We start from the raw sequence: 26,551 nt of genomic DNA on the forward strand, positions 1-26,551 counted from the left end.
TTATCTGCTGACAAGATTGGGCAGGATCAACAGGTATTTTTTTTGCACTTATTGAACAGATATAGAAAAAAACAATAATATATTTAACCACTTGCCATCCAGAGGATTTACCCCCCTTAATGACCAGGCCTCTTTTTGCTACTCAGCGCTGCACTAATTCAACTGATGAGTGCGCGGTCATGCAATGTTGTACCCAAATGAAATTTACGTACTTTTTTTCACACAAATAGAGCTTTCTTTCGGTGGTGTTTGATCACCTGTGCGCTTTTTATTTTTCACGCTATAAACAAATAAAGACTGAAAATTTTAAAGAAAACCGATATTTTTTGACTTTCGGCTATAAAAAAATATATAGTAAACTCAAAGTTAGTTATAAATTTAGGCCAAAATGTATTCTTCTACATGTTTTTGGTAAACAAAGTCCAAGTAAATGTATATTGATTGCTTTGTGTGAAAGTTCTAGCGTCTACAAAACTATGGTATAGATACTGCAATTTAAGCCATTATTTTGCCATACAGCGCTGCACTATTTTAACTGACAATTGTGCGGTCATGCAATAGGGTACATAAATTAAATTTATGTCCTTTTTTCACACAAATAGAGCTTTCTTTTGGTGGTATTTGATCACCTGTGCACATTTTATTTTTTGCGCTATAAACAAAATAATTTATGATAAAACATTTTCTCATTTCTGTCATAAAACACATCCAAAAAACTAAAATTTCACCATAAATTTAGGCCAAAATGTATTCTGCTACATGTTTTTGGTTAAAAAATCCCAATAAGTGTATATTAATTGCTTTGTGTGAAAATTATAGCATCTACAAACTATGGTATAGATAATGGAATTTACTTAGCTTTTACTTTCCGACTGCCCATCACATTTCTTGAGGTGCTAAAATACCAAGACAGTACAAACATCCCCAAATGATCCCTTTTCGGAAAGTACACACCCTAAGCTATCTGCTGAGAGGCATGTTGAGTCCATGGAAGATTTATTTTTTTTCCACAAGTTTCTGGAACATGACAAAACACAAAGTTGTCATTTAAATTATATATTTCTCACACAAGCTATGGGTATATGTGGAATTACACCTCAAAATATATTCTGGTACTTCTACCAAGTATGGGGATACCACATGTGTGAGACTTTTTGGGAGCCTAGCCATATACAGGAGCCTGAAATCCAATGACCACTTTGAAAGCCTGAAGGTGTGTAACTTCCTCATTTCACTTCCTCAATACCTGTCACAGTTTCAGAGGCCCTGAAGTGCCAGGATAGCACCAAACCCCCTCAAATGAGCCCTTTTTGGAAAGTAGACACCCAAAGGAATTTAAAAAGAGGCATGTTGAGTATTTTACAGATCTCATTTTTCCTCACAAGGTTTTGAAATATAGAAAAAGAAAATAAGAAATATGTTTTTATTTTTTTTCTTCATATTCCAAAAACTTGTGACAACAAACGAGATCTACAAAATACTCACCATGCTTCTTATCAACTTCCTTGGGGTATCTACTTTCCAAAAAGGGGTAATTCGGGGAGGTTTGGTGCTGTCCTGGCATTTCAGGGCCTCCGAAACTGTGATAGGTAGTCAGGAAGTGTAATGAGGAAATAAAGCCCTTTAAAAGCCTGAAGATGCTTATTGAATTTTGGGGACCTGTTCTTGGCTAGACTGCCAAAAAGTCTCTTACATGTGGTACCCCCATACTCGGGAGAAGTAGCAGAATGTATTTTGGGGAGTAATTCCACATATACCCATGGCATGCGTGAGCAATAAATCATATAAGTGACAATTTTGTGTAAAAAACGAAAATATATATATTTTTTGTCATTTTCCAAAAACTTGGTAAAAAAATAAATGTTTCTATTGATTCAACATGGCTCTCAGCAAATAGTTTGGGGTGTCTACTTTCCAAAAAGAAGTCGTTTTGGGGAGTACGGGCATTTTCTGCCCAGCATTAGAAGTTTATGCCACACATCACACACTCTTCTAAGCACCTGAAGATCAAGCCTTTTCTGACACCTTTGTTCACTTTTAATGCACAAAAACACAAAATTTTTTGCCCAATTATTTGGTAAAATATAAAAGATGATGATATGCCGAGTAAATAGATACTAAACATGCTTTAAAACTGTGCATGCCCCGTGCAATGGCGAAAAAAACTGCATACATTTTTAATATCCATTTGCAACGCTTTGAAAGCCTGTACAAGCTACCATTGTGGATTTACAGAGGAGGTCTAGTGCTAGAATTACTGCCCTTAATGTGATGTTCATGGCACGCGGGGGGTTTGTGTTATTTTGAATTTTTTTTAATTATTTTTACACTGTCCCTTTCATTGTTTTTTTTTTAATCACAGGGAATACAAATATACCCTATAACTTCGATGGGCATTGTCATATATTCTTTTTTTAGAAATTTGGGGTCAGACTCGGATATCTTACATTATCTAATCTCACCAAGAAATGTGTGATCAGATGCTTTCCCAATTTACAAATGGCGTGTTTACATCCTAAGAAACTGAAGTGATGAAATGCTCGTAGCTTCCGATTTCTTAGACTATAGAGATGTTTGGCACTGTTCCGGTCTCCAATCAGCTCTATGGTCAGCTGGCAGAAACACTGCATTCTCAGGTTCCCCCAATGGCACTGGACTGCCCGAGAAGGCAGTGGAAGGCAGCGGGGGAGGGGGGCATCATCTCCTGCTACTTTTAAAAGCAATCCTGCAGCTAATTAGCCACTAGGATTGCTTTTAAATGAAAGCCAAACGCCGGCTGAAAGAAACAATACCAGGATGATGCCTGCAGCTGTAGGCATCATCCTGGTATATTGATTCAAAGTCCAGGGATGTACCGGTACGTCGCTGGTCCTTGTTGGGTATATATGATATGTTCTTTTTTTTTTTTTTTTGCAGCCTGTGGGCTGAATGAAAAAAAGAGAAGAGATCTCTGCCAGAAAAAGTGTGTGGTATGCCCACCATTAGAATATACCGCCCTGCATACACCCACTTCTAATGGTGGGCACACATTAGGTCGCACAGTGCCACATGCGCCAATTCCAATTGTACAAATGTCTAAATAGTGGCATGCTTGAATAAAATTGTCCATGTATAAGTGGTACCCAGTATGGAAAAAGGATGACACCAAGTCCCAAACTATCTTGCCACTGCTCCCCATGTAGTCTGGGCATCCGGAAGGCTCCATATGACTATCTTTTCCCTCGTATATCCAAAACTTGGATATGTATAGCCTGTTGCTCTCTCACAGGTCGTATACATCTTGACCCTATCTCTGGCACGCTTGCTGGGGAGAAATTGTTTGAATGCAAGCTGGCCAGAAAAATGAATGAGGAACTCATCAACACAGATTTTTTACTGGGGAATATAGACATCTGCAAATTTTTGGTTAAGGTGATTTACGAGGGGCTGAATTTTGTGGAGCCAGTCAAATTCAGGGTCACCCCAAGGATTACAGAGTGTGTTGTTGAAATGCAAGAAACACATTATACTCTCATATCTATGCCTGGCCATGGCAGCATAGAACACGGGCATATGATGAATTGGATCTGTGGACCAATACAACCACAATTACCGTATTTGCCGGTGTATAAGACGACTGGGCGTATAAGACGACCCCCTACTTTTCCTGTTAAAATATAGGGTTTGAGCTATACTCGCCGTATAAGACTACCCCTCTTCCAACACACACCAAATAAAAATGAAAAAACATCAGATTTGATTTCAATATGGTATGCTATTTCAGTATGGTATTCCAATGATGGGGTGCTATTCCTCCCACTGACACCAATGATGGGGCATGATTCCTCGCTCTGACACCAATGATGGGGTACTATTCCTCCCACTGATACCAATGATGAGGCACTACTCCTCCCACTGACACCAATGATGGGGCACTATTTCATCCACTGACACCAATGATGGGGCACTATTCCTCCCACTGATACCAATGATGGGACACTATTCCTCCCACTGACACCAATGATGGTGCCCCATCATTAGTGTCAGTGTGTGAGGAATAGTGTCCCATCATTAGTGTCAGTGGGAGGAATAGTGCCCCATCATTAGTCAATGGGAGGAATAGTGCCCCATCATTGGTGTCAGTGGGAAGAATCGTGCCCCATCATTGGTGTCAGTGGGAGGAATAGTGTCCCATCATTAGTGTCAGTGGGAGGAATAGTGCTCCATCATTGGTGTCAGTGGGAGGAATAGCGCCCCATCATTGGTGTCAGTGGGAGGAATAGCGCCCCATCATTGGTATCAGTGGAAGGAATAGCGCCCCATCGTTGGTATCAGTGGCGGGAAAAGCGCCCCATCATTGGTATCAGTGGGGAGAATAGTGCCCCATCATTGGTGTCAGTGGGGGGGGGAATAGTGCCCCATCGTTGGTGTCAGTGGGGAGGAGCAATAGTGCCCCATCGTTGGTGTCAGTGGGGGAGGAACAGTGCCTCATCATTGGTGTCAGTGTGGAGGAGGAATAGTGCCTCATCCTTGGTGTCAGTGGGGGAAGGAATAGTGCCTCATCACTGGTGTGAGTGGGGGGAGGAATAGTGCCTCATCGATGGTGTGAGTGGGGGAGGAATAGTGCCCCATCATTGGTGTCATTGGGGTGGAGGAATAGTGCCCCATCGTTGGTGTCAGTGGGGGAGGAATAGTGCCCCATCGTTGGTGTCAGTGGGGGAGGAACAGTGCCTAATCGTTGGTGTCAGTGGGGGAGGAATAGTGCCCCATCGTTGGTGTCAGTGGGGGAGGAATAGTGCCCCATCGTTGGTGTCAGTGGGGGAGGAACAGTGCCCCATCGTTAGTGTCAGTGGGGGAGAGGAATAGTGCCAAGAGTGTCACAGCATGGTGCTGCTGCACACTTACTGGCCGCTCCCTCACTCGATTTTCGTGGGGCCGCACGGCTCCGCCTCCTCGACGGTGATTGGTCGCCTGTGTGCCTTTCCAGTGCTGGCGCCCAATCACCGGTGAGGAGGCAGAGCCGAGCGGCCGCGTGACCATCGAGCGGCCAAACTGAAAGAAGGAGCAGCCGCGCTTCCTGGACCGGATCGTCGTGGGACCGGGACCGGAGCCAGGTAAGGTACAGCAGCCCCCTGCCCGCCCCTGTACTTAGTGTTCCTTCCGCCACCGCGCTGCCCCTCGAAAAAGTGCCACCCTGACACCGACTCGCCGTATACCGGCGTATAAGACGACCCCCGACTTTTCAGAAGATTTTCATGGGTTAAAAAGTCGTCTTATACGCCGGCAAATAGGGTAATTTCTTTTTGTCATGCCAATGTTGAGGGTTAGGCCCCAAAAAAATTTAAATTCGGAAACCGTATTGGGTTTCCATGCGAATGGTCTGGCAAGGTTTGAATTTGGGTTGGCAGCAATAAATTGTTGTGCATATAAATTGCTTTGATCCACAAGCAATGCATACAGATCTCCCATAAAAAACAGCTCCAAAAAAATCAAGGGGAGTAGTTAAATTTGCTGTTTCCACCTGAATTCCGGGTTGGGCAGTGAATGGGGGAAGTATGGGTGCTTCAGAATTTGTGGGCTGCAATCGGGATTTGCAAGCACATCCGGAAGGATACTAGGGGCTCTATGGGCCTGTGGGCAAATTCTTAGTGGTTGCGGGACAATACTTGTGCTCGCCACCGCACCAGCTAGTACTGCACTTATGGGACTCGCCAAATCACCAACTGATAATGCAGTGCTGGGATGTAAAAGACCAGGATGTACTGGGCCACTGGTGCTCGCCAGTTCACCAAAAGGTGGCTCGACACTAGTACTGGCACTCTGCTCTCTGGATATTGATCTGTTCAGACACTATACCAGCAATGGTGGTTTATTGTGTATGAGCATGTTCCTGGCTATCAAGGGGTTTAATGTGATGACTGGTGTACTGACGGGCAATCTGACGCTATCTGGGAGGGGTGTGAAATCCGTGGGAGTGCGAATCACGTATATATATGTGATTTTGCACACCCGTGTCGCCCTGCAGCAGTATTTCTGTTATAGGGTGGTCAGGAAGCGATTACAGAAGTGGTTTGTGTTACCCCGCTGCATTACTTTAACTGACAATTGCGCGATCATGCAACGCTGCACCAAAATTAAATGTATGTCTTTTTTTCCCCACGAATTGAGCTTTCTTTTGGTGGTATTTGATCACCTGTATGTTTTTTATTTTTTGCGCTATAAAAAAAAAATAGGCCGACAATTGTGAGAAAAAAAACTATATTTTGGGCTTTTTGCTATAAAACATGTCAAGTAAAAGAATTTAAAAATCAAATTTCATCATAAATTTAGGCAAAAATTTATTCTGGGACATGAGTTTGCTGAAAAAAAACCCAATATGTGTAAATAAATTGGTTTATAGCGTTTACAAATGGCGGCATAGATACATTTAATACTAATAATAGTGGTGATCAGTGACTTATGGCGAGACTGCGGCGGACATTCTGACACTGGGGGGAACTGACTTGGGGTCACTGACATCCCCAGTGACACCAATACAGTGATCAGTGCTAAAAAAAAAAAAAGCACTGACACTGTACTAATGGCACTGGGGAGGAAAGGGTTAACAATGAGAGGCAAACAAATGGTTAACTGTGTGATGGCAGTGTTTTACTAGGGGGCAGGGGGGGGGTGTGTGTGTGCTTCACTGTAAGCACACTGATCGCGACGGCTGTGCTCAGCTATCCCAAGCAGTGTGCCCAAACTGACAGGGAGGAGAGCTGCATTGTAAACAATGCATCCTTCTTCCCTGTCAGTGTTTGTCAGCAATCACCCCCCAGGACCCGTTGATTGACTCCCGATCGGCAGAGCGGGTAGGGCGGGTGCGCGCGTGCCCCTACCCGGAAATGCAGGATCACGTTTATATATGTGATCCTGCGCACAGGTGCCGCTTTGTCACAGTATATGTACTGTGGGCGGTCCCCTAGTGGTTAAGAGACCAAAAGGGATGAAATAAGAATTTCATTGTTAAGGTTTATATACCGTTTATGTGAGCCCAGTAACATCATATGTGATAATAAGTCCAGTGGTGGAGTTAACATTTTATTTATTACACCTGCTTACATAGCGCCATCAATTTTTACACAGCGCTTTACATTTATATTATACATTTAAATCAGTCCCTGCCCTCAAGGTGTTTAGCCTGTACAGGAGCCAGTTAGCCTACCAGCATCTCTTTGGAGTGTGGGAGGAAACCCACGCAGGCACAGGGGGAACATGGAAATTCGAGGCAGGTAGTGTCGTGGTTGGGATTCGAAACAACAACTCTAGTGCTGCTAAGAAGTGCTGACCACTTAGTCATTGAGCTGACACTGGTTGAAGCCAGTACAGGGGCACATAGCAGTTCATAGCAGCAGCTGGTTTTAGAATGGAAGCTGTGCCTAGCTAGAGCTAACAAATGATCAGCCTAGTAGTATCTATTTGTGGGCCTATATAACTTTTTGAGACTCCTGAATAAGGGCCAAGATGGAAAAGGTAGGTTTATCCACATACTAGTACTTGAATTCCTGTACACATGCAATGCTATAGTTTGTGTCTAAGGTCAGCAATTTTCTGCTTTACCAAAACAACAGTAAATAGCAATCAAGACAACAAACAAGATTTTTGACTTTTGTTTGCTACAGTCAGACCAGTGAAAACTTTATTCTTAATGGATGGACCTTTGCCTTTAAATAAGACTATGCTATTACAATGGGCAGAGTTATTGTAAACAGCAATATCCCCAGATTCCAGCTAAGTCAATTCAGCCTGAGCTAAACTGATCCGGCACATGAGAAAGATCACATGTCACTCAAAAGAGAAATTTTGAAACAAAATGTATTTTCCCTTCCCTGAATAACCAAAGTAAGCTGACCATGATTCTACATAAGACAATGACCTTACAGCAGACACAATAACTTCCTGGACTCTCTTGGGCAATAGTGCAAACTTCTCATTATCCCAGATCTGGGAATTCTAGCCGGGAACCCCTCCAAAATAAAACACTAAGCAATCTCTTACAGTCATTCATGCATTACCTCTATAAAAGCAATTTATATAAGAAATACTATCTAGCTCAAAATGTGCTACCCTGATCAGGGTGTATTTCCTGTGAGGCAAACAAGGCGTTTGCCTTGGGCAGCACTGCCCCCCAGCAGATGTGACTCACATGTGTTAGTGGGACATGGGAGACTTTGTTTGCAGGCTTGCTTGCAGCAGTCTCTACTACATGGGATCCAATCTACGACAAGATCGTTGATGTAATTTGGGGCAGAGTTATAAATGGCTTTATACGTTATTGTTAATGTTTTGAATTTTATCTGTTGGGCAATGGGAAGCCAGTGGAGGGATTGGCAGAGAGGGGTGGCAGATACAGAACGGTTAGTAAGGTGGATAAGTCTGACAGCAGCTTTCATGATAGACTGAAGAGGGGATAGCCTGCGATTCGGTAGGCCAATGAGGAGGGAGTTGCAATAGTCAAGGCGAGATATAACAAGGGAGTGAATAAGTTGCTGAGTGGTTTCCGTGGTTAGGAACGGCTACAAGATTTGGACAGTGATTGGATTTGGGGGTGAAAGAACAGATGGGAGTCTAGGATTACACATAGTACCCTGGCATGAGGGACTGATGATTGTGTTATTGATCTTGATGGAGTAGTCAGGGGAGGGGGCAGGGGATGGGGGGAATACTAAGAGTTTTGGAAAGATTGAGTTTGAAGAAGTGACATCCATGCCGATATGTCGCTTAGTAGGTTAGTAATGCGAGAGGAGACTGAAGGGGTGAGGTGAGGGGTAGAAAGATAGATTTGTGTGTCATCATTTATTGGTCGCTTTTTATGATGTTGGTTTAGTGACACTCTAATGGTGGGGCTGCAATCTGGTCAGGGGGTGAGGCTATCTCCTGGTTTCCACCCTTGGAGTAGCAGTTGCTCTGTGGAAGTCAGATGTAAAAGATTATAGTGATACCACTCTTATCGCACCAAACTGAAGAAGCTCTACAGAAAGGAGTTAATGGCAGTAAGTGGTTACCCCTGTGTATCCTGCTATGTTTCAACTGTAGTACAGTACACATACAGAACCGAAGAGCCACCGGTACTGGAAATGATCAGCAGAAAGTACTCCAATCAGCAATGTATCGTGAGTGAACAAGTAGTGGGTGAACAATTTTGACAGTTTCTGGTTGTCTTTGTCCTCCCTACTCCCAAACCACAAATTCTGGAATCCTAAAAATGTTAAAATGTATTATTGTACTGTGAATCTTATTTGCTATTATATGTTTTATGTGAATGCCATAATGACACAACTTTGGTATACAACCAGAAACATGATATGATTAAGTGCCATGTTTACAAGCTAGTAGTATATCCAGAAAGTATATCCAGAAGGAAACAATTAAGAAAACAGACAGTAGCAGTATAATGTCTGCTGCCAATCAGACAAATTTTGTCAGAATTGGAAGACAATTGTTGATTATTTGATTAGAGCAAATATCCAAACCAATCATACTTAAATGCTAAAACTACATCAGCTACATCAACAGTTTTGGATTTTAAAAGTCCATACTACTCCCCCAAAATTTGTACAAAACAAACCAGTGCAGAGAGGATTATTTCAGGTCTATGGGACTTTCCATGATTCAAACTATGATTTAACTTTAAAGTGTAATTATTGGTACATTTTAATACATTTTTTATATTTCAATAATTTTTATTAGTTTTTTAGAAACAATACACAAAAAAAAACAAAACAGAAAACGCAACCCACCATCGTGAGTTGTGGAACGTCAGAGAATGAATTGATGCATTCAAGCACGATGTAAATAACAAAACAACAAAATCGACAAAAAATATGCAATAAGAATAACACATTTCTAGGTACAGTCAAATTTTAGTCAATTATCAACATACCGTACCACAAACAAGATGGTACAAATAATATCACCGATAAAGTAGACAAAAGTAAAAAGGACGGAAAGTAAAGAAAAGACTGAGGGAAAAAAAGTAAAGAATAAAAAAAAAAAAAAAAAAAAGAGAGCCAGCCAATAAATCTGTTAAATAACATAAATATACCAAATACATGGATCCCAACTGCTCTCAAATTTAGCAGTATTGTTATATACTATAGTATACTAGTAAGTTTATTATTAGTCATGATACAATTAAGTTTAAGTTTGACTAAGTCCAGCGATATTGCTGACCGTTTCCAGTGTTTGGCTATCGTAACTCTCGCCGCCAACAGAATATAAAGAATCGATTTAACCAATTTCTTGGGAATATCAGTGGTTAATTGTTGAAATAGGGCCACTTCAGGGGACCTACAAATATTAATTCCTGTTACTGAGTAGAGGAAATTAAATAACCGGATCCAAAACCTAGTCACCACAGGGCACTTCCACCATATGTGGAGCATAGTTCCCTCCTGTCCTTAATGTCGAAAACAGAAGGGTTACACGGATAGGTACATTTTAGCAAGACGTGTAGGGACTAAATACCAACAGAGAAGCATTTTGTAGTTTGATTCAATAAGGGTAGTTTTAATCAAGATTTTAGATAGAGCGTTAGCCATATCCCGCCAAGCATCCGCCAAGCATCCAACTCCAGAGAAATATTTAAATCTTTTTCCCATTGTATCATATAAAATAGATTAACGTTTGGATCAATAAGGGAAGCATATATAATAGACAGATGACCTTTCACCGCCCCAGAAGCCCTACAAGAGACGTACTACGTGAGTGTACGGGATTCCGTCAGCAATTTTGCTAGTTATAAAAAACATAATTTGATTATAGCAAAACAGTTTGCTAGAAGGCAATTGGCGTTTTGTCCGAAAATATTGGAAAGAATATGGATGAAGTCCCTCCAAATAATCCCCAATATGTAAAAAGCCCTTATTGATCCACCATTGAAACACAGATGGCCTAAAACCAGGCGTAAATTCAGGGTTACAAAAGACCGGGGCCAGAGGGGTATGTGGGGAAAATAAAGACTTACGGGTCTGCCACCTATCCCAGATTGCTAGAGAGTAGGATAATGTAGGGCAAAAGATGGGAGGACTCAACCGACTGGGAAGCTACATAAGGGAGCCAATAGCATAAGGGTGACAAGATAGGGCCTCGATGCTAACCCATTGAGGTACATAGCCCTTGGCTGTAGTGTAGGAGAGCTGCATTATCTGGTCCGCATGAAAATAAGTCATATGATTAGAAAGTCACAAACCGCCATGCTTTTTCTGAGAATATAAAGTTGAATTATTGACCCGAGGACGTTTGCCTCCCCATGCAAATCTAGAGATGTCAGATTGTAAGCGTAAGATTTCCCCTCTGGGGACCGCAATTGGTAAAGTCTGCAAATAATATAGCAGTCTTGGTAGAAATGTCATTTCAATGGAATTGATTCTGCCAAACCAGGATAGAGGGAGGTCTGCCCAATTATGCCATTCAGTCTTGAGTTGTTTAAAAAGAGGGGGATAACTAGCACAATATAATGTTGAAATAGAGCTCGTGATATGAATCCCCAAATAGGGGAGTGAGCGAGGGGCCCATTGAAAATCAAAGTTGTCCCAAAGATACTAAACCTCCGATGGGGGTAAAGAAATATTTAAAGCAGTTGTTTTAGAGGAATTCAGGGTGTGACCCGAGGCCATAGAGAAGAGTTAGCACATTAGGCAAGGACACTCGAGGAGCAGACACATACATGAGGACATCATCAGCAAACAAGGCACATTTGTGATCTCATTGGCTACAATAAATACCTGAAATAGCAGGGTCAGAACAAATAGCAATAACAAAGGGTTCCAATGCTAATGCAAAAAGTAAAGGGGGCAACTCTGTCTAGTGCCTCTCCCAATAGGCAGAGGAGCTGATTTATACCCATGAATAGAAACCTGAGCTGAAGAGTGACAATATAAAGCTTGCAAAAGAGTCGGGAAGGAGGAGCAGAACCCGTATGCACCCAACGTCTGAAATAAATAGTCCCAAGTCAGACTATCAAATGCTTTATGGAGATCTAGAGACAACAGCAGGATTTCCCTCGGCAAGGAATTGTCCCAATTAGATTGTAAAGCAGACAGTAGTGCCAAGGTTTGGCGGATTTGATCAAGAGTTTGATGACCTCTAATGAACCGTGATTGATCATCATGAATATAATGAGCAGGAAACGTATTAAGGCGTAAAGCCAGAATTTTAGTGAGAATCTTAAGATCGCAATTAATCAAGGAAATAGGACGATAATTAGGAATGGCAGTAGTATCTTTATTAGGCTTAGGAAAGACACTAATAAACGCTTTATTTTTGCCAGAAGGTACAATGCCCCCGTCCCGTAAATAATTAAAATAATGAGTCATATGTGGAATCAGAAGGTCAGGGAAAGCTTTATAATAAGCATGAGAAAGGCTGTCCGGCCCTGGTGATTTATGTGGAGCAAGTGATAGGCTAGTCCATTAAATCTCTATGGGCCTCCTGAAGAGAAAGGAGAGTCAAAGAAGTCAGAAAGCTGTTAACAGATGAGGAGGTGTCACCTCGGGATGGATGCAGTGGTGTATTTAGGTTTTGTGCTGCCCTAGGCAACACAAAAATTGGACACCCCCCCCCTCCCAGCGGAGAGAGCCTGCCACCAACCAACACCAGACACCCCACCCCCACGGAGAGAGCCTGACAGTGACCAACAACACCCCTGCCCCATCCCTCCCCCACCCGAGAGAGCCTTCCACTAACACCCCCCCCCGACAGAAGGGAAGACACTCACCTTCACTGCTCTGGCCATCCCCAGGAACAACAGTGGGGCTCTGCATACACCATCAAGCAGCCCACAGCCTCTCTTGGATCCCACCTGGTCCCCATGTTCCTCCTTCTGGAGACCAGTGCTGCCCCCCTAAAAAAAATTCTGCCCTAGGCAAATGCCTTGTGGTAAATATGCTCCTGTGTGGATGATAAATATCAGTATAAAAGGAATGAAACTCTTGTAGGATCTTACCAGGGTTCTGGGATATAGCACCAGTTGAAAAAAAAAGTTGCCTACTTTTAGGAAGAGCCTACATGAAAGTGTCTAGGAGACAACTTACGTGCTAATAAAGGTACTTGGTCTATCCCTCCAAGTTTAATACATTTTTTAAACTAACATATATGATGCAGTCAGTCGCCACTACTATGCTGCACTGCTGTCGACAGCAGTTTTTGTTTTGCCCTAGTCTCCCCAAATCCATAGTTGTAATACATGTAAGCACTAGAGCAGTGTTTCTCAACCTTTTTTCAGTTAGGGCACCCTTTAAAATTACGGACAATTTCAAAGCACCCTCTAAAATTATGGATAGTCCTGAGGCATCCCATTCTAAAAATTTTTAAAAACTATTCTAATAGTTTTATGTAACCCAGCAACATCCACACATGGACAGCCAATGATAGAAGTTATTTATTTTTCCAAATCCAATACACTTTTTCACATTGGCCCTGACTAGTTTTACAGTGTTTCTCTCAGTTTTACTCCATCACTGAGCTAATGTGACCCCAGCACTGATGGAGAGGAACAGGGGAGGGTCAAACAAGGATGCTGTGCAGGCAACTGACATCTTATCAACTGATGATGTAAGCATTGTGTTCCAGCAGTGGAATGGGGACTTCCTATCCTGTTCCCAGAACAAAATTGAGTCAAGTCGAAAAAAAGGCTTCCTCTGACTGATTGAGGTAGAGAAGCTGCTGGATGATGTCAAGATTGACCCCTCAGCCAATCCAAGGATTCCCACTTTGGTTAATGTATCACTTCAGGATGCCTCACTAAATTATTTTAATTGTTGTAAGGGTTAATGGTTTGAAGATCATTTGGTTATCCTACTTAAGCGACTTCCTCTTTGATAGCCTCTGCCTCCATGATTAAGCCTTGGTAAGGGTGAAACTCTTGATGAATGGCTAGGAGTGGAAGGCTTTTGCCCTGCAACTACAGTTGCAAGAAAAAGTATATGAACCCCTTGGGATTACGTGGAGTTTTGCATGAATTAGGCATAAAATGTGCTCTGAACGTCATCTAAGTCACAACAATAGAAGAACACAGTCTGCTAAACATAATACTACACAAACATTAGATGTTGCCATGGTTTAATTGCACATAACATGTAAACATTCACAGTGCAGGGAGGAAAAAGTATGTGAACCTTTGGACTTAATAACTGGTTGACCCTCCTTTGGCAGCAATAACCTCAACCAAACGTTTCCTGTAGTTGCAGATCAGACCTGCACAACGATCTGGAGTAATTTTTGACCACTCCTCTTCACAAAACTGTTTCAGTGTAGCAATATTCTTGGGATGTCTGGTGTGAATCGCTCTCTAAGGTCATGCCACAGCATTTCAATTGGGTTGAGGTCAGGACTCTGACTGGGCCACTCCAGAGGGCGTATTCTCTGCTGTTGCAGCCATTGTTTTGTTGAATTACTTGTATGCTTTGGGTCATTGTCCTGTTGCATCACCCATCCTCTGCGGAGCTTCAGTTGGCGCACAGATGGTCATACGTTTTTCTGCAAAATGTCTTGATAAACTCTGGAATTCATTTTCCCATCAATGACAACAATCCGTCCAGGCCCTGAGGCAGCAAAGCAGCCCCAAACCATGATGCTCCCTCCGCCATGTTTTACAGTGGGGATGAGGTTTTGATGTTGCTGTACTGTGCCTTTTTTTCTCCACACATAGTGTTGTGTGTTCTTCCCAAACAACTCAATCTTGGTTTCATCTGTCCACAGTATATTTTGCCAGTAGTGCTGTCGAACATCCAGGTGTTCTTTTGCAAACTTCAAACGTCCTGCAATATTCTTTTTGGACAGCAATGGCTTCCTCCGTGGTGTCCTCCCATGTACTCCATTCTTGTTTAATGTTTTCCTTATTGTAGATGTGTCAACAAAAATGTTAGCATGTGCCAGAGATTTCTGTAGGTCTTTAGCTGACACTCTGGGATTCTTCTTTACCTCATGCAGCATTCTGCGCTGTGTTCTTGCAATCATTTTTACAGGACGACCACGCCTAGGGAGAGTAGCAACAGTGCTAAACTTTCTCCATTTGTAGACAGTATGTCTTACCGTGGACACATGAACATCAAGGCTTTTGGAGATACTTTTGTAACCCTTTCCAGCTTCATGCAAGTCAACAATTCTTGATCGTAGGTCTTCTGAGAGCTCTTTTCTGCGAGGCATGGTTCACATCAGACAGTGCTTCTTGAAACTAGTAAACCCAAAACAGGTGTGTGTTTTTTAAGGGCAGGACAGCTGTCAGCAACACAACCAATATCATCACACTGATTGGAGTCAAGGTTGGCTCACTCCTGTCTCCAATTAGCTCTGGGAGAAGTCATTTAAGTTCGGGCCTCACATACTTTTTCCTCCCTGCACTGTGAATGTTTACATGTTATGTGCAATTAAACCATGGCAACATCTAATGTTTGTGTAGTATTATGTTCAGCAGACTGTGTTCTTCTACTGTTGTGACTTAGATGACGTTCAGAGCACATTTTATGCCCAATTCATGCAAAACTCCACGTAATCCCAAGGGGTTCACATACTTTTTCTTGCAACTGTAAGTGGACAACTAAATGATCTACTAGCAAGATCAACAGGTAATAAAACTACAGAGGGATTCATAATAATATTTTATTTAAAAACTACCATATTTTCATTTTTTATTTTGCACATAGTTATATGTAAGAGTCTGGCTCCACTCCATGTTTTGTTCAAATTATCATTGGAGATAATTCCATACGGATAAGACAACCCACAACATAAAAATGAATGGTTATGTTTATATGTAATGTCAGCAAACTTCTCTCCTAGACCAATGTTTCAGAGATCTCGATGCATCTGTAGTCTTATAGAGTGGAGCCCCAGGAGCTTTAGTATGCAATTGTTTAGTTGGAAAAGGATATTATTTCACATTCAGTTTTTGATGTTGTCTGCCCTTTTCCTGGCTATAGCCTTTTCCCTTTCCATGTACTGCTGCCTGTCTTTCACCTCCATTTGATTCCATCTCTGCCCTCCACCAGCCTGCAGGGATGGCCTTCCAGGAAAAATAATGGCAGCTGTGGTGCAATCACTGTGGTATTAACTCACAAAAGGGAGCTTATCCAATAAGATGGAATTGAAGAAGCTGCAAAGCCAGCCGTTTTGCCAAGCTGGCATTAAGGTGCTGGGCATGGGAGTGATTTGGCAATATTTAGTATTCCACTCCAGCAGCTGTGGAAGAGACACCTGCCTTAGGAAGGATGCTGTTGGAGTAGGAGGGGTGGGTGTAGGAGAATTTTGTAGAGGTTCAAGTCTTTGCTTCATACGAAGAGGAGTAGTAGTACAGGCCTTTTTCTGCTGACTTGTATCAATGAGGTTCTGTTTCCACTGAGCTCTGTGGTGCAGATTCATGTGTTTATTCATGCTTGAGGTACTCAAATGGCTGGTACATTTTTCATATCTGATATGCTATATGTTAATTTTACGGTATCCCTTGCATAATTCAATACAATAAGGCTATAAATAGCATAAAGATACACTTTTCCCCAAAAAGTGTAAAAACTGTGAATATGAATATGCTAATACCAATATTCCCAAAAGTATATATCACACAAATATAGTAAAAAAAAAAAAATGTAACAGTCCAAAAAGAAATAAAATTAAATAAATAATGTTATAAAAAGTCACTCTGTGCCAACTTCAATCATCAATCTTTATATTCAGCCTTTCAATGGCTCACAAAGAAACCTCAACATAAAAAGAAAAATCACATCTCTTATGATTAAGGCAGGTGATGAAACATGTCAAGAGAAGTGATGTCAGACGCATAGAGGAACTGGAAGTGATCCGGTGGCCATTTTAGAATCTGGCAAAACCTCATAGAAGTCCATGTGGAGGAACCAGAGAACTCTGAAAGGTTTGGATATTCTGATAAAGGCTATTTTAAAGAAGAGTCATGATGTAAGCATATTCAATAAAGTATTTTAAATTGTATATGCGGGTTTACGCTATGATTTATTCTATATATGGTGGGCATCGGTGGATTGGTGGAGATTCATGGTTATACTTGAAAGCTACTATGTCTGGATGATATCTTGATCTGATCCATGAGGCTGTGATGATCCTTTTGTTGAAGCAGAATTTGTGATAATACCCTTGCCGGGAGGTGTAAAGGCATATTATTTACATATTTTGGTAAGGGTATTCACTCCTTACACCATAGATGTGGACACAGTATTTCACGTTTTTGGATGCATATTTTTCACTTGATTGATTCACTGGCACTGTTTTGACACTTTTTTCACTATTTGTGATCACGCATGGTTGTTTGCGTTTATCAGATCTGTTTCATTTATATTTTATTTAAGATAATGCACTATGTGATTTTTCTTTTTATGTTGAGGTTTCTTTGTGAGTCATTGAAAGGCTGAATATGAAGATTGATGATTGAAGTTGGCACAGAGTGACTTTTTATAACATTATTTATTTAATTTTATTTCTTATCTATTTTTGGACTGTTACATTTTTAATTTTTTTTTTTTTCTAAATATGTTTGTGTGATATCTGATATGCTCCCAATAGAGGAGGTGGAGGAAGGGGGAGGAGAAGGAAGAAGTGAAGGATAAATGGGATGGAAAGTGGGGGGGAAAAGGGGTGGAGGACAGGGAAGAGGAGGAAGCGGTCACATTAGAAACACTTGAACACCGCAACTACCATGTGGCAGCATTTTTACCAGTCTTCTTATACTTGCCTATTATAATTTTTTTTGTACATACTGTACAGCCGCTGAACAATACATGTGGCTATTATCTCTCAGATAACAAACTCAAATTTTTACTGCAAGACACAACCTGCCTTTTCTCTATTTGTTTTCTATTTAGGTACTGTCCTGACAGTAGCCAATTTCTACCAAACATAAACCTGACGCCTATGTTTTGAATATTTTCTGGGAGGTTAGGGGATATGAGGATGGGAAAGTGTCAGGTAATGTGGGATTGTGGTTCTGAAGTATTCATATGCATTTTGACATTTTATTACATTTATATGACCAATGCAGTGTACTATAGTGAAAAAAAGAAGCTCACAAACTATACTATAAAACGGTTTGCCACTGACTAGTTTATGTGAAGTTAAAGGTTTTAGCTTTACTTTTTAACAGTAAACATTTCTATAGATTTTAAGTCTGTTGTGTCTACTTCCACAAGTCAACTGAGGTCTATTACCACTTGATAAAAAAAGAGGTGTCAAAACTAAAATTACCTAAGGCCCCTTTCACCCAGGTAGTCCGATCAGGTCTGCCTGTCCATTTTTCAGACGGACCCAACTGGACCCTCCATTATCCTCTATGGGTAGTCGGATGTAAACGAACTTGTGTCGATTTACACCTAGCTACCTCCAATCCAGTCCGGCAAAAGCAATTGGAAGGGGGATCCATTCCCCTACATCTGGCCAGATTGGATGGCAGTCATGTGTAAACAGACATCCAGTGCGTTTACATCTGACTGCCAATAGAGAAGAGCAGGCTGTGTTTGTGTCCGCTCTGCATAAGTGTAGCGAAAATGGACCTGTCATCCAGTAGCCCCTGTCAGCCCAGCAGGGGATCAGCGGACTAATCCCCTGCTGAGCACATAACATATCCAGCCTGTGTGAAAGGAGCCTAAAAAAAGCCCCTTTTCAAGTTAAAATTAATCTTCTCAACTTAATTTTGCACATTAAGAACGGGTTATCGCTAGCTTTGCCTGTTAAAATCACACGCTTTCATATTATGCTCTACTTTTATACTGTACTACATACAGTTTAAAGGCATCTCCAAAGCATATGATTTAAAGGATTGGTGTTTTTACTATGTTACTCCTGGGGTCTCATTAAAAGGACTCTCTCTATGTTGTATTTTTTTCCTTTGTTTTGCTTAATCACTTGCCGACCGCAGATAGCCGGCTTCACTGCGGCTGGCCAGTTCTGGGAGGGCGTCATATGACGTCCTCCCAGAATGTGCTCTCCTGCACGCCCCTGGCGATCTTCCTGATCACTGTGTCCTATGGACACAGCTGATCATGTGATATGGTAAAAGGCCAATCACAGCGGCCTTTTACCACGTGATCAGGCGTGTCCAATGATACACTGATCACCGGGAAATGCAATTGCCGGTTATCAGCTGCACTTTATTCATGCTGTTACAGCGTGAGGAAAGTACTGCCGAGAGCTGGCAGTTGTCAGAGGAGGGACCGGCACTGGTGCCCAGCAGTGCCACCCATCAGTGCCCATCTTCAGTGCCAGCTCATTAGTGCAGCCTCATAAATGCACATCAGTGAAGTAGAAAAATTACCTGTTTGCAAAATTTTATAATAGAAACAAAGAAAAACTTTTTTTTAAATGTTTTGGTCTTTTTTTGTTTATAGCGCAAAAAATAAAACACCCAGCAGCGAGTAAATACCACCAAAAGAAAGTTCTATTTGTGTGAAAATAAAAACTATAAAAATTTCATATGTTGCATGACCACGCAATTCTCATTCAAAGTGCGACAGCGCTGAAAGCTGAAAATTGGCCTGGTAAGGAAGGGGGTATACGTGCCCGGCAGGCAAGTGGTTAAAGTTCCCCATGGTAGTGCGCAGCTCCCCAAGCAATTTTTTGACAATGGCTTGTCCATTTATCATTGAAAATGGCCAAAATGTATTATCAAGAATCATCCCCCATAGACAATGGGATTCTCTGCTAAATTATGGTTTCACAGATTTCAAGATGAATTTAAAGACTCCCTCATGACTTGGACTCAGACAGATTTGCCTATTCCTATTTGCAGCAAAATGTGTAGCTCACATACATGTACAGTTGTGACCAAAATTATTCAACCCCCACTGAAATTGAGTGTTTTGGCCAGTTTGACATTGCTTTTGATCATTCAGTCATCTTGCTTACATTTACATTAAAGAGGCACTTGTAGGTCAGACAAATATAACATAACAGTTATAATGAAATAACCACAAATGTCTTTTCTGTGCTCACAGCATTATCAGTTTTATTCAACCCCCAAGTGACATTCAATCTTAGTACTTAGTACAGCATCCTTTTACAGTTATAACAGCTTTTAAACGTGAAGCATAGCTTGACACAAGTGTCTTGCAGCGATCTACGGGTATCTTCGCCCATTCTTCATGGGCAAAGGCCTCCAGTTCAGTCACATTCTTAGGCTTGCGCACTGCAACTGCTTTCTTTAAGTCCCACCAGAGGTTCTCAATCGGATTTAAGTCTGGTGACTGCGATGGCCACTCCAAAATGTTCCAGCCTTTCCTCTGCAACCATGCTCTAGTGGACTTGGAGGTATGCTTGGGATCATTGTCCTGTTGAAAGGTCCAACGTCTCCCAAGCCTCAGGTGTGTGACGGACTGCATCACGTTTCCATCCAATATCTCCTGGTACTGAAGAGAATTCATGGTACCTTGCACACGCTGAAGCTTCCCTGTACCTGCAGAAGCAAAACAGCCCCAAAGCATGATTGACCCTCCACCATGCTTCACAGTAGGCAAGGTGTTCTTTTCATCATAGGCCTTGTTCTTCCTCCTCCAAACATAGCGTTGATCCATGGGCCCAAACAGTTCTAATTTTGTTTCATCAGTCCACAGAACACTATCCCACAACTTTTGTGGTTTGTCCACATGGCTTTTGGCATACTGCAGTCGACTCTTCTTATTCTTTGGAGACAGCAAGGGGGTACGCCTGGGAGTTCTGGCACGGAGGCCTTCATTACGCAGTGTGCGTCTTATTGTCTGGGCTGAAACTTCTGTACCCACATCTGACAAATCTTTTCTCAGTTCCTCAGCAGTCACACGGGGACTTCTCTCCACTCTACGCTTCAGGTAGCGCACAGCAGTCGAAGTCAGCATCTTCTTTCTGCCACGACCAGGTAGCGTTTCAACAGTGCCCTTTGCCTTGAATTTGCGAATGATGCTTCCTAAGGTGTCTCTTGGTATGTTTAACATCTTTGCAATCTTCTTATAGCCATTGCCCTTCCTGTGAAGAGAAATCACCTCTTCTCTTGTCTTCCTGGACCATTCTCTTGCCTTCACCATGTTTGTAACCACACCAGTAAATGTCTAGAAGGAGCTGAGTATCACAGTCATTTTAAAGCTGCCTAATTGGTGCTTATTATGCTTGATTGCTGCTCGGTGACATCCACAGGTGTTTTCAATACCTGATGGAAAGCACCTGTATGAACCTCTGTTCTTCAGAGTGGTAGTCTTTAAGGGGTTGAATAATTGTGGCAATGAAGAAACCACATAAGAACCATTTACTACTGTATTACATAAACAATTGATGTCATTTTAGTTGCATTTGGGTAGTTACAACGTCCTTGTAGGATTTGATTCTGAATACAATTCCAAATGTACACTATAGTCCCTAAACCCCTTTACAGCATTGGGGGTTGAATAATTTTGGTCACAACTGTATAAGGTATAGAATATAATTTAGTGACTTTGAAAAAACTTCACTAAAGTGCTCTGAGCATTAGTATTTTTTTTTTATCATCTAATATTTTAATAATTTTAACTTTATTTTTCTGAATTACAAAAATTACAGCTAGCACTTGATTGATTGTGTCCGCTTCCCACTTAATCACATTTACATTTTTAAGACATCAAAGTAAACCTTTTCTTACATGTATTTTTCAACATAGTTACTCTTCTACTACTGGGATCTGCTTTGGGGATTATTTTGGGACAACATTGTAATTTTTTGAGCATATTGCAATAGTATAGTCAAAAGAGCTAATCTATGTTGAAATAAAGGCGTCTATATCTCAAAAATAAATTGCTTTGCGAATGTCTCATCATTCTCATAAACAAAAAGAATAATACCCATAATGTTTGTATTACAGTGTATATATACAATAGTTTCTTTGTTGCCTTTTGCTAGGCAGATAGCATTCCGCAATATTCAATCCTAAAACAAAAATAGCTATTAGAACATTTGACCGTATAGGTTGAATTAAAAGCTCTTGTATGGAAATTGAGAACCCCACACATTTTTTTTTTTTTATGACATCCGTACTAGGACCTTTAGGTTTTTAGGATTTTTTTGGGGGGATTTTGGAGAGGGACCTTGCACCATTTTTTTTTTTTTTTTACCAAGGCTATTCCCACTTTTTTTTTTTTTTCCTCATTCACCTATCAGTTGGGAATCCCCAACTTACAGTTCAATGTGCCAGGTGGGGATGAGTTACTGGTTGTTAGGACGCTGGTGATAGCGCTCCCTAACAACCAGGAGAAATCTGTTATATTTAGTAGTGGTAACAATACTACTGCAAATCATTTCACTTGTCACTGCAGCATGAGGTTCTCTTGTCCATTCTAATATTTCCCCTGCTGGCCGATTGTTCTTAGCCTATAGTGTTAGGCTGTTTTCTCTGTTGATGAATGTTAACCCTCATGGTTCTTATGGCTATTTTTCTTTTGAGATTGAATGTTGGGGAATGGCAACAAAAAAAAAACCTATTGCACACATAATACACACACACATTTACAGGCATTATTAAACGTAGAAACATTTGTAGCGCTAATTTTTTTAATATAAATTATAGCTGTGTGTGTTCCCACTAGCAAAATTCTCTCCTCCAAAATTTTAGAGTTGTCACTAGAGCAAGAGTTGATGAAAAATCCTCAAGCAGGGATATCTGTTCCTATGAAAACACACTAAGATAGAAACTATGTTTACTTTGAACAGATTCCATTTCTTTTGCTGTTGCACCTCAGTACAGTAAGTATAGGGGAATCTCCCCAGAAAAAACAGTCAACAAAAAATTTCATGATAGTGGTTTTAACCTTTCCCTACTCTGTCTAATCAAAAGGATAAAGGTTTGGCTTTGCATACACTTTAATGGTATAACAGGTAATAACATGGTTCATATGACTAGGAGAGGGTTGTAGCATACAGAAATGCTGCTATATACAGTTGTGTCCAAAATTATTCAACCCCCACTGAAATTGAGTGTTTTGGCCAGTTTGACATTGCTTTTGATCATTCAGTCATCTTGCTTACATTTACATTAAAGAGGCACTTGTAGGTCAGACAAATATAACATAACAGTTATAATGAAATAACCACAAATGTCTTTTCTGTGCTCACAGCATTATCAGTTTTATTCAACCCCCAAGTGACATTCAATCTTAGTACTTAGTACAGCATCCTTTTACAGTTATAACAGCTTTTAAACGTGAAGCATAGCTTGACACAAGTGTCTTGCAGCGATCTACGGGTATCTTCGCCCATTCTTCATGGGCAAAGGCCTCCAGTTCAGTCACATTCTTAGGCTTGCGCACTGCAACTGCTTTCTTTAAGTCCCACCAGAGGTTCTCAATCGGATTTAAGTCTGGTGACTGCGATGGCCACTCCAAAATGTTCCAGCCTTTCCTCTGCAACCATGCTCTAGTGGACTTGGAGGTATGCTTGGGATCATTGTCCTGTTGAAAGGTCCAACGTCTCCCAAGCCTCAGGTGTGTGACGGACTGCATCACGTTTCCATCCAATATCTCCTGGTACTGAAGAGAATTCATGGTACCTTGCACACGCTGAAGCTTCCCTGTACCTGCAGAAGCAAAACAGCCCCAAAGCATGATTGACCCTCCACCATGCTTCACAGTAGGCAAGGTGTTCTTTTCATCATAGGCCTTGTTCTTCCTCCTCCAAACATAGCGTTGATCCATGGGCCCAAACAGTTCTAATTTTGTTTCATCAGTCCACAGAACACTATCCCACAACTTTTGTGGTTTGTCCACATGGCTTTTGGCATACTGCAGTCGACTCTTCTTATTCTTTGGAGACAGCAAGGGGGTACGCCTGGGAGTTCTGGCACGGAGGCCTTCATTACGCAGTGTGCGTCTTATTGTCTGGGCTGAAACTTCTGTACCCACATCTGACAAATCTTTTCTCAGTTCCTCAGCAGTCACACGGGGACTTCTCTCCACTCTACGCTTCAGGTAGCGCACAGCAGTCGAAGTCAGCATCTTCTTTCTGCCACGACCAGGTAGCGTTTCAACAGTGCCCTTTGCCTTGAATTTGCGAATGATGCTTCCTAAGGTGTCTCTTGGTATGTTTAACATCTTTGCAATCTTCTTATAGCCATTGCCCTTCCTGTGAAGAGAAATCACCTCTTCTCTTGTCTTCCTGGACCATTCTCTTGCCTTCACCATGTTTGTAACCACACCAGTAAATGTCTAGAAGGAGCTGAGTATCACAGTCATTTTAAAGCTGCCTAATTGGTGCTTATTATGCTTGATTGCTGCTCGGTGACATCCACAGGTGTTTTCAATACCTGATGGAAAGCACCTGTATGAACCTCTGTTCTTCAGAGTGGTAGTCTTTAAGGGGTTGAATAATTGTGGCAATGAAGAAACCACATAAGAACCATTTACTACTGTATTACATAAACAATTGATGTCATTTTAGTTGCATTTGGGTAGTTACAACGTCCTTGTAGGATTTGATTCTGAATACAATTCCAAATGTACACTATAGTCCCTAAACCCCTTTACAGCATTGGGGGTTGAATAATTTTGGACACAACTGTATATATATATATATATATATATATATATATATATATATATATATATATACACACACACGTGTGTGTGGAAAAGGAATAGGACTACAAAAGCTGTAATTTTTCTAATGAAAGGTAGAAAATAAAGGAAATAATTTGACAGGTTGCGATGTGTAATAAAGAATTTTAAATTTTTTTTTAAATCAGATTTCTTTTATTACTTTCTTGGAAACTATATAAATCATGTATAACAATAATACAAGTTCATAAAAAAAAATATTAACTAAGATAACATACCACAACATTTACCATTATCTGGGTACTATTACCTTTTGAAGCCACTGTGTATTGTTCTCCATGATACTTTCCAGCTCCTGTATCTTCTTGTTGGGCCAGTGGAGGTCAGGGTGTGCAGGCGCATCCCTCTGTAATGAATTGGATACCTGGTAGTCAGCTGGAGGTGGATGACAGTTTTCTATCTCAGGCAAAAGAAAGGTGTAGCTGCAGTGTCCATACTGGACTTTGTGGTGACGTTTTTCAGGGATTTCAATCCCTTTCAGGTGAGAGCCCACCATTGGGTTCACCAAAGTCAACAAAAGGCAATGTGTAATCAGCACCATGTTCATTGCCATCCTAGAATAGATTCTTGTGCAGTGATGGAATGGGATCCTCCTCAAAGCTAAGATATACACTGCTAAAGAAGAGCCTTGCGTAGTCTTTCCCAGAGTGTGCGCTTAGACAACTCCTTTGTATCACTAACCCACGTTTTTCTGACAGCTCCAGGAAGTTTTCTTAGTAAGCAATCCTCTCTGGCTGCAAATTTTGTCTGTCCCCTCCCAGTGTTTGCAGTCCACAAGCTGGAAGTGCTCCCATACCACACATAAGTATGCTTTATCATTAACCTCCTCACTGCAAGTCTACTGTGACTCATTGCACTGACAGTTTCCAGAAAAGCGATAATGTAAATTCAGAATATTCCTATATACCATACACACACATGCCTTTTATTACAATACTGTTACAGTTATCACACGTTAAGAGTCAGAGGATTACATATATATATATATATATATATATATATATATATATATTATACATAGGCATACGCATTACACAGGACAGTTTGAAAATTTTTTTAAAAATCATTATTTGCTTTATGTTTTTTGTTTAAATTACTTCTTACTTGAATGGTAGAAAATGATTATGAAAATATTAACTGTTCAGTAACTTTCTGTTGATTTGTTTATTTTTTCTGAGTTATTTTAATATTACCGTATTTTTCGCTCCATAAAACGCACCTGACCAGAAGACGCACCAGAGACTGCGGACACAGTACAGGAGATGACCAGAGACTGCGGACACAGTGCAGGGGATGACCAAGAGACTGCGGACACAGTGCAGGGGATGACCAAGAGACTGCGGACACAGTGCAGGAGATGACCAGAGACTGCGGACACAGTGCAGGAGATGACCAGAGACTGCGGACACAGTGCAGGAGATGACCAGAGACTGCGGACACAGTGCAGGGGATGACCAGAGACTGCGGACACAGTGCAGGGGATGACCAGAGACTGCGGACACAGTGCAGGGGATGACCAGAGACTGCGGACACAGTGCAGGGGATGACCAGAGACTGCGGACACAGTGCAGGGGATGACCAGAGACTGCGGGCACAGTGCAGGGGATGACCAGAGACTGCGGACCTTTGGGGAGGGAGGGGGAGCTGGTACCTGAATTTGACAGGTACCCGCTCCCACTTCCGCGGAGTTGCCTTCCCTCTTCTTCCCGGGCCGGCTTCTGTGACAGCCGGGTGCCCACTGCGCATGTGCGAGAAGCGCTGCGCTTTGTGAATGGCCTGGCGCCTTCTGGGACCTTTCATGTGTCCCAGAAGACACAGGATCATTCACAAAGCACAGCACATGCGCAGTGGGCACCTGACTGTCACAGAAGCCAGCGCGGGAAGACTGTGCAGCGCTGGAGCGAGGAACAGGTAAGGCCCTGCAGGAGACAACAGCTGAGCGGCTGGCCCGGTATTCTGACATGGTGGCC

General features: G+C 41.6%; 1 protein-coding gene across 1 annotated transcript in view; it reads right to left on the reverse strand.

Annotated features, from left to right (window-relative positions):
* LOC149452206 (angiopoietin-2-like) overlaps nt 1-25,300 on the reverse strand; it is a 109,108-nt gene extending 83,808 nt beyond the window's left edge. The window contains exon 1 of the mRNA XM_089689647.1: nt 24,832-25,300. Coding sequence (XP_089545773.1) covers nt 24,832-25,134 — 303 coding nt within the window. The 5' untranslated portion in view covers nt 25,135-25,300. The remainder of the gene's footprint in view (nt 1-24,831) is intronic.
* Between the last annotated feature and the right edge of the window lie 1,251 nt (nt 25,301-26,551).

Source organism: Staurois parvus, unplaced genomic scaffold, assembly GCF_062004578.1.
Source record: "Staurois parvus isolate SC_StPar_1 unplaced genomic scaffold, SC_StPar_1.0 ptg000488l, whole genome shotgun sequence".
NCBI lineage: Eukaryota > Metazoa > Chordata > Amphibia > Anura > Ranidae > Staurois > Staurois parvus.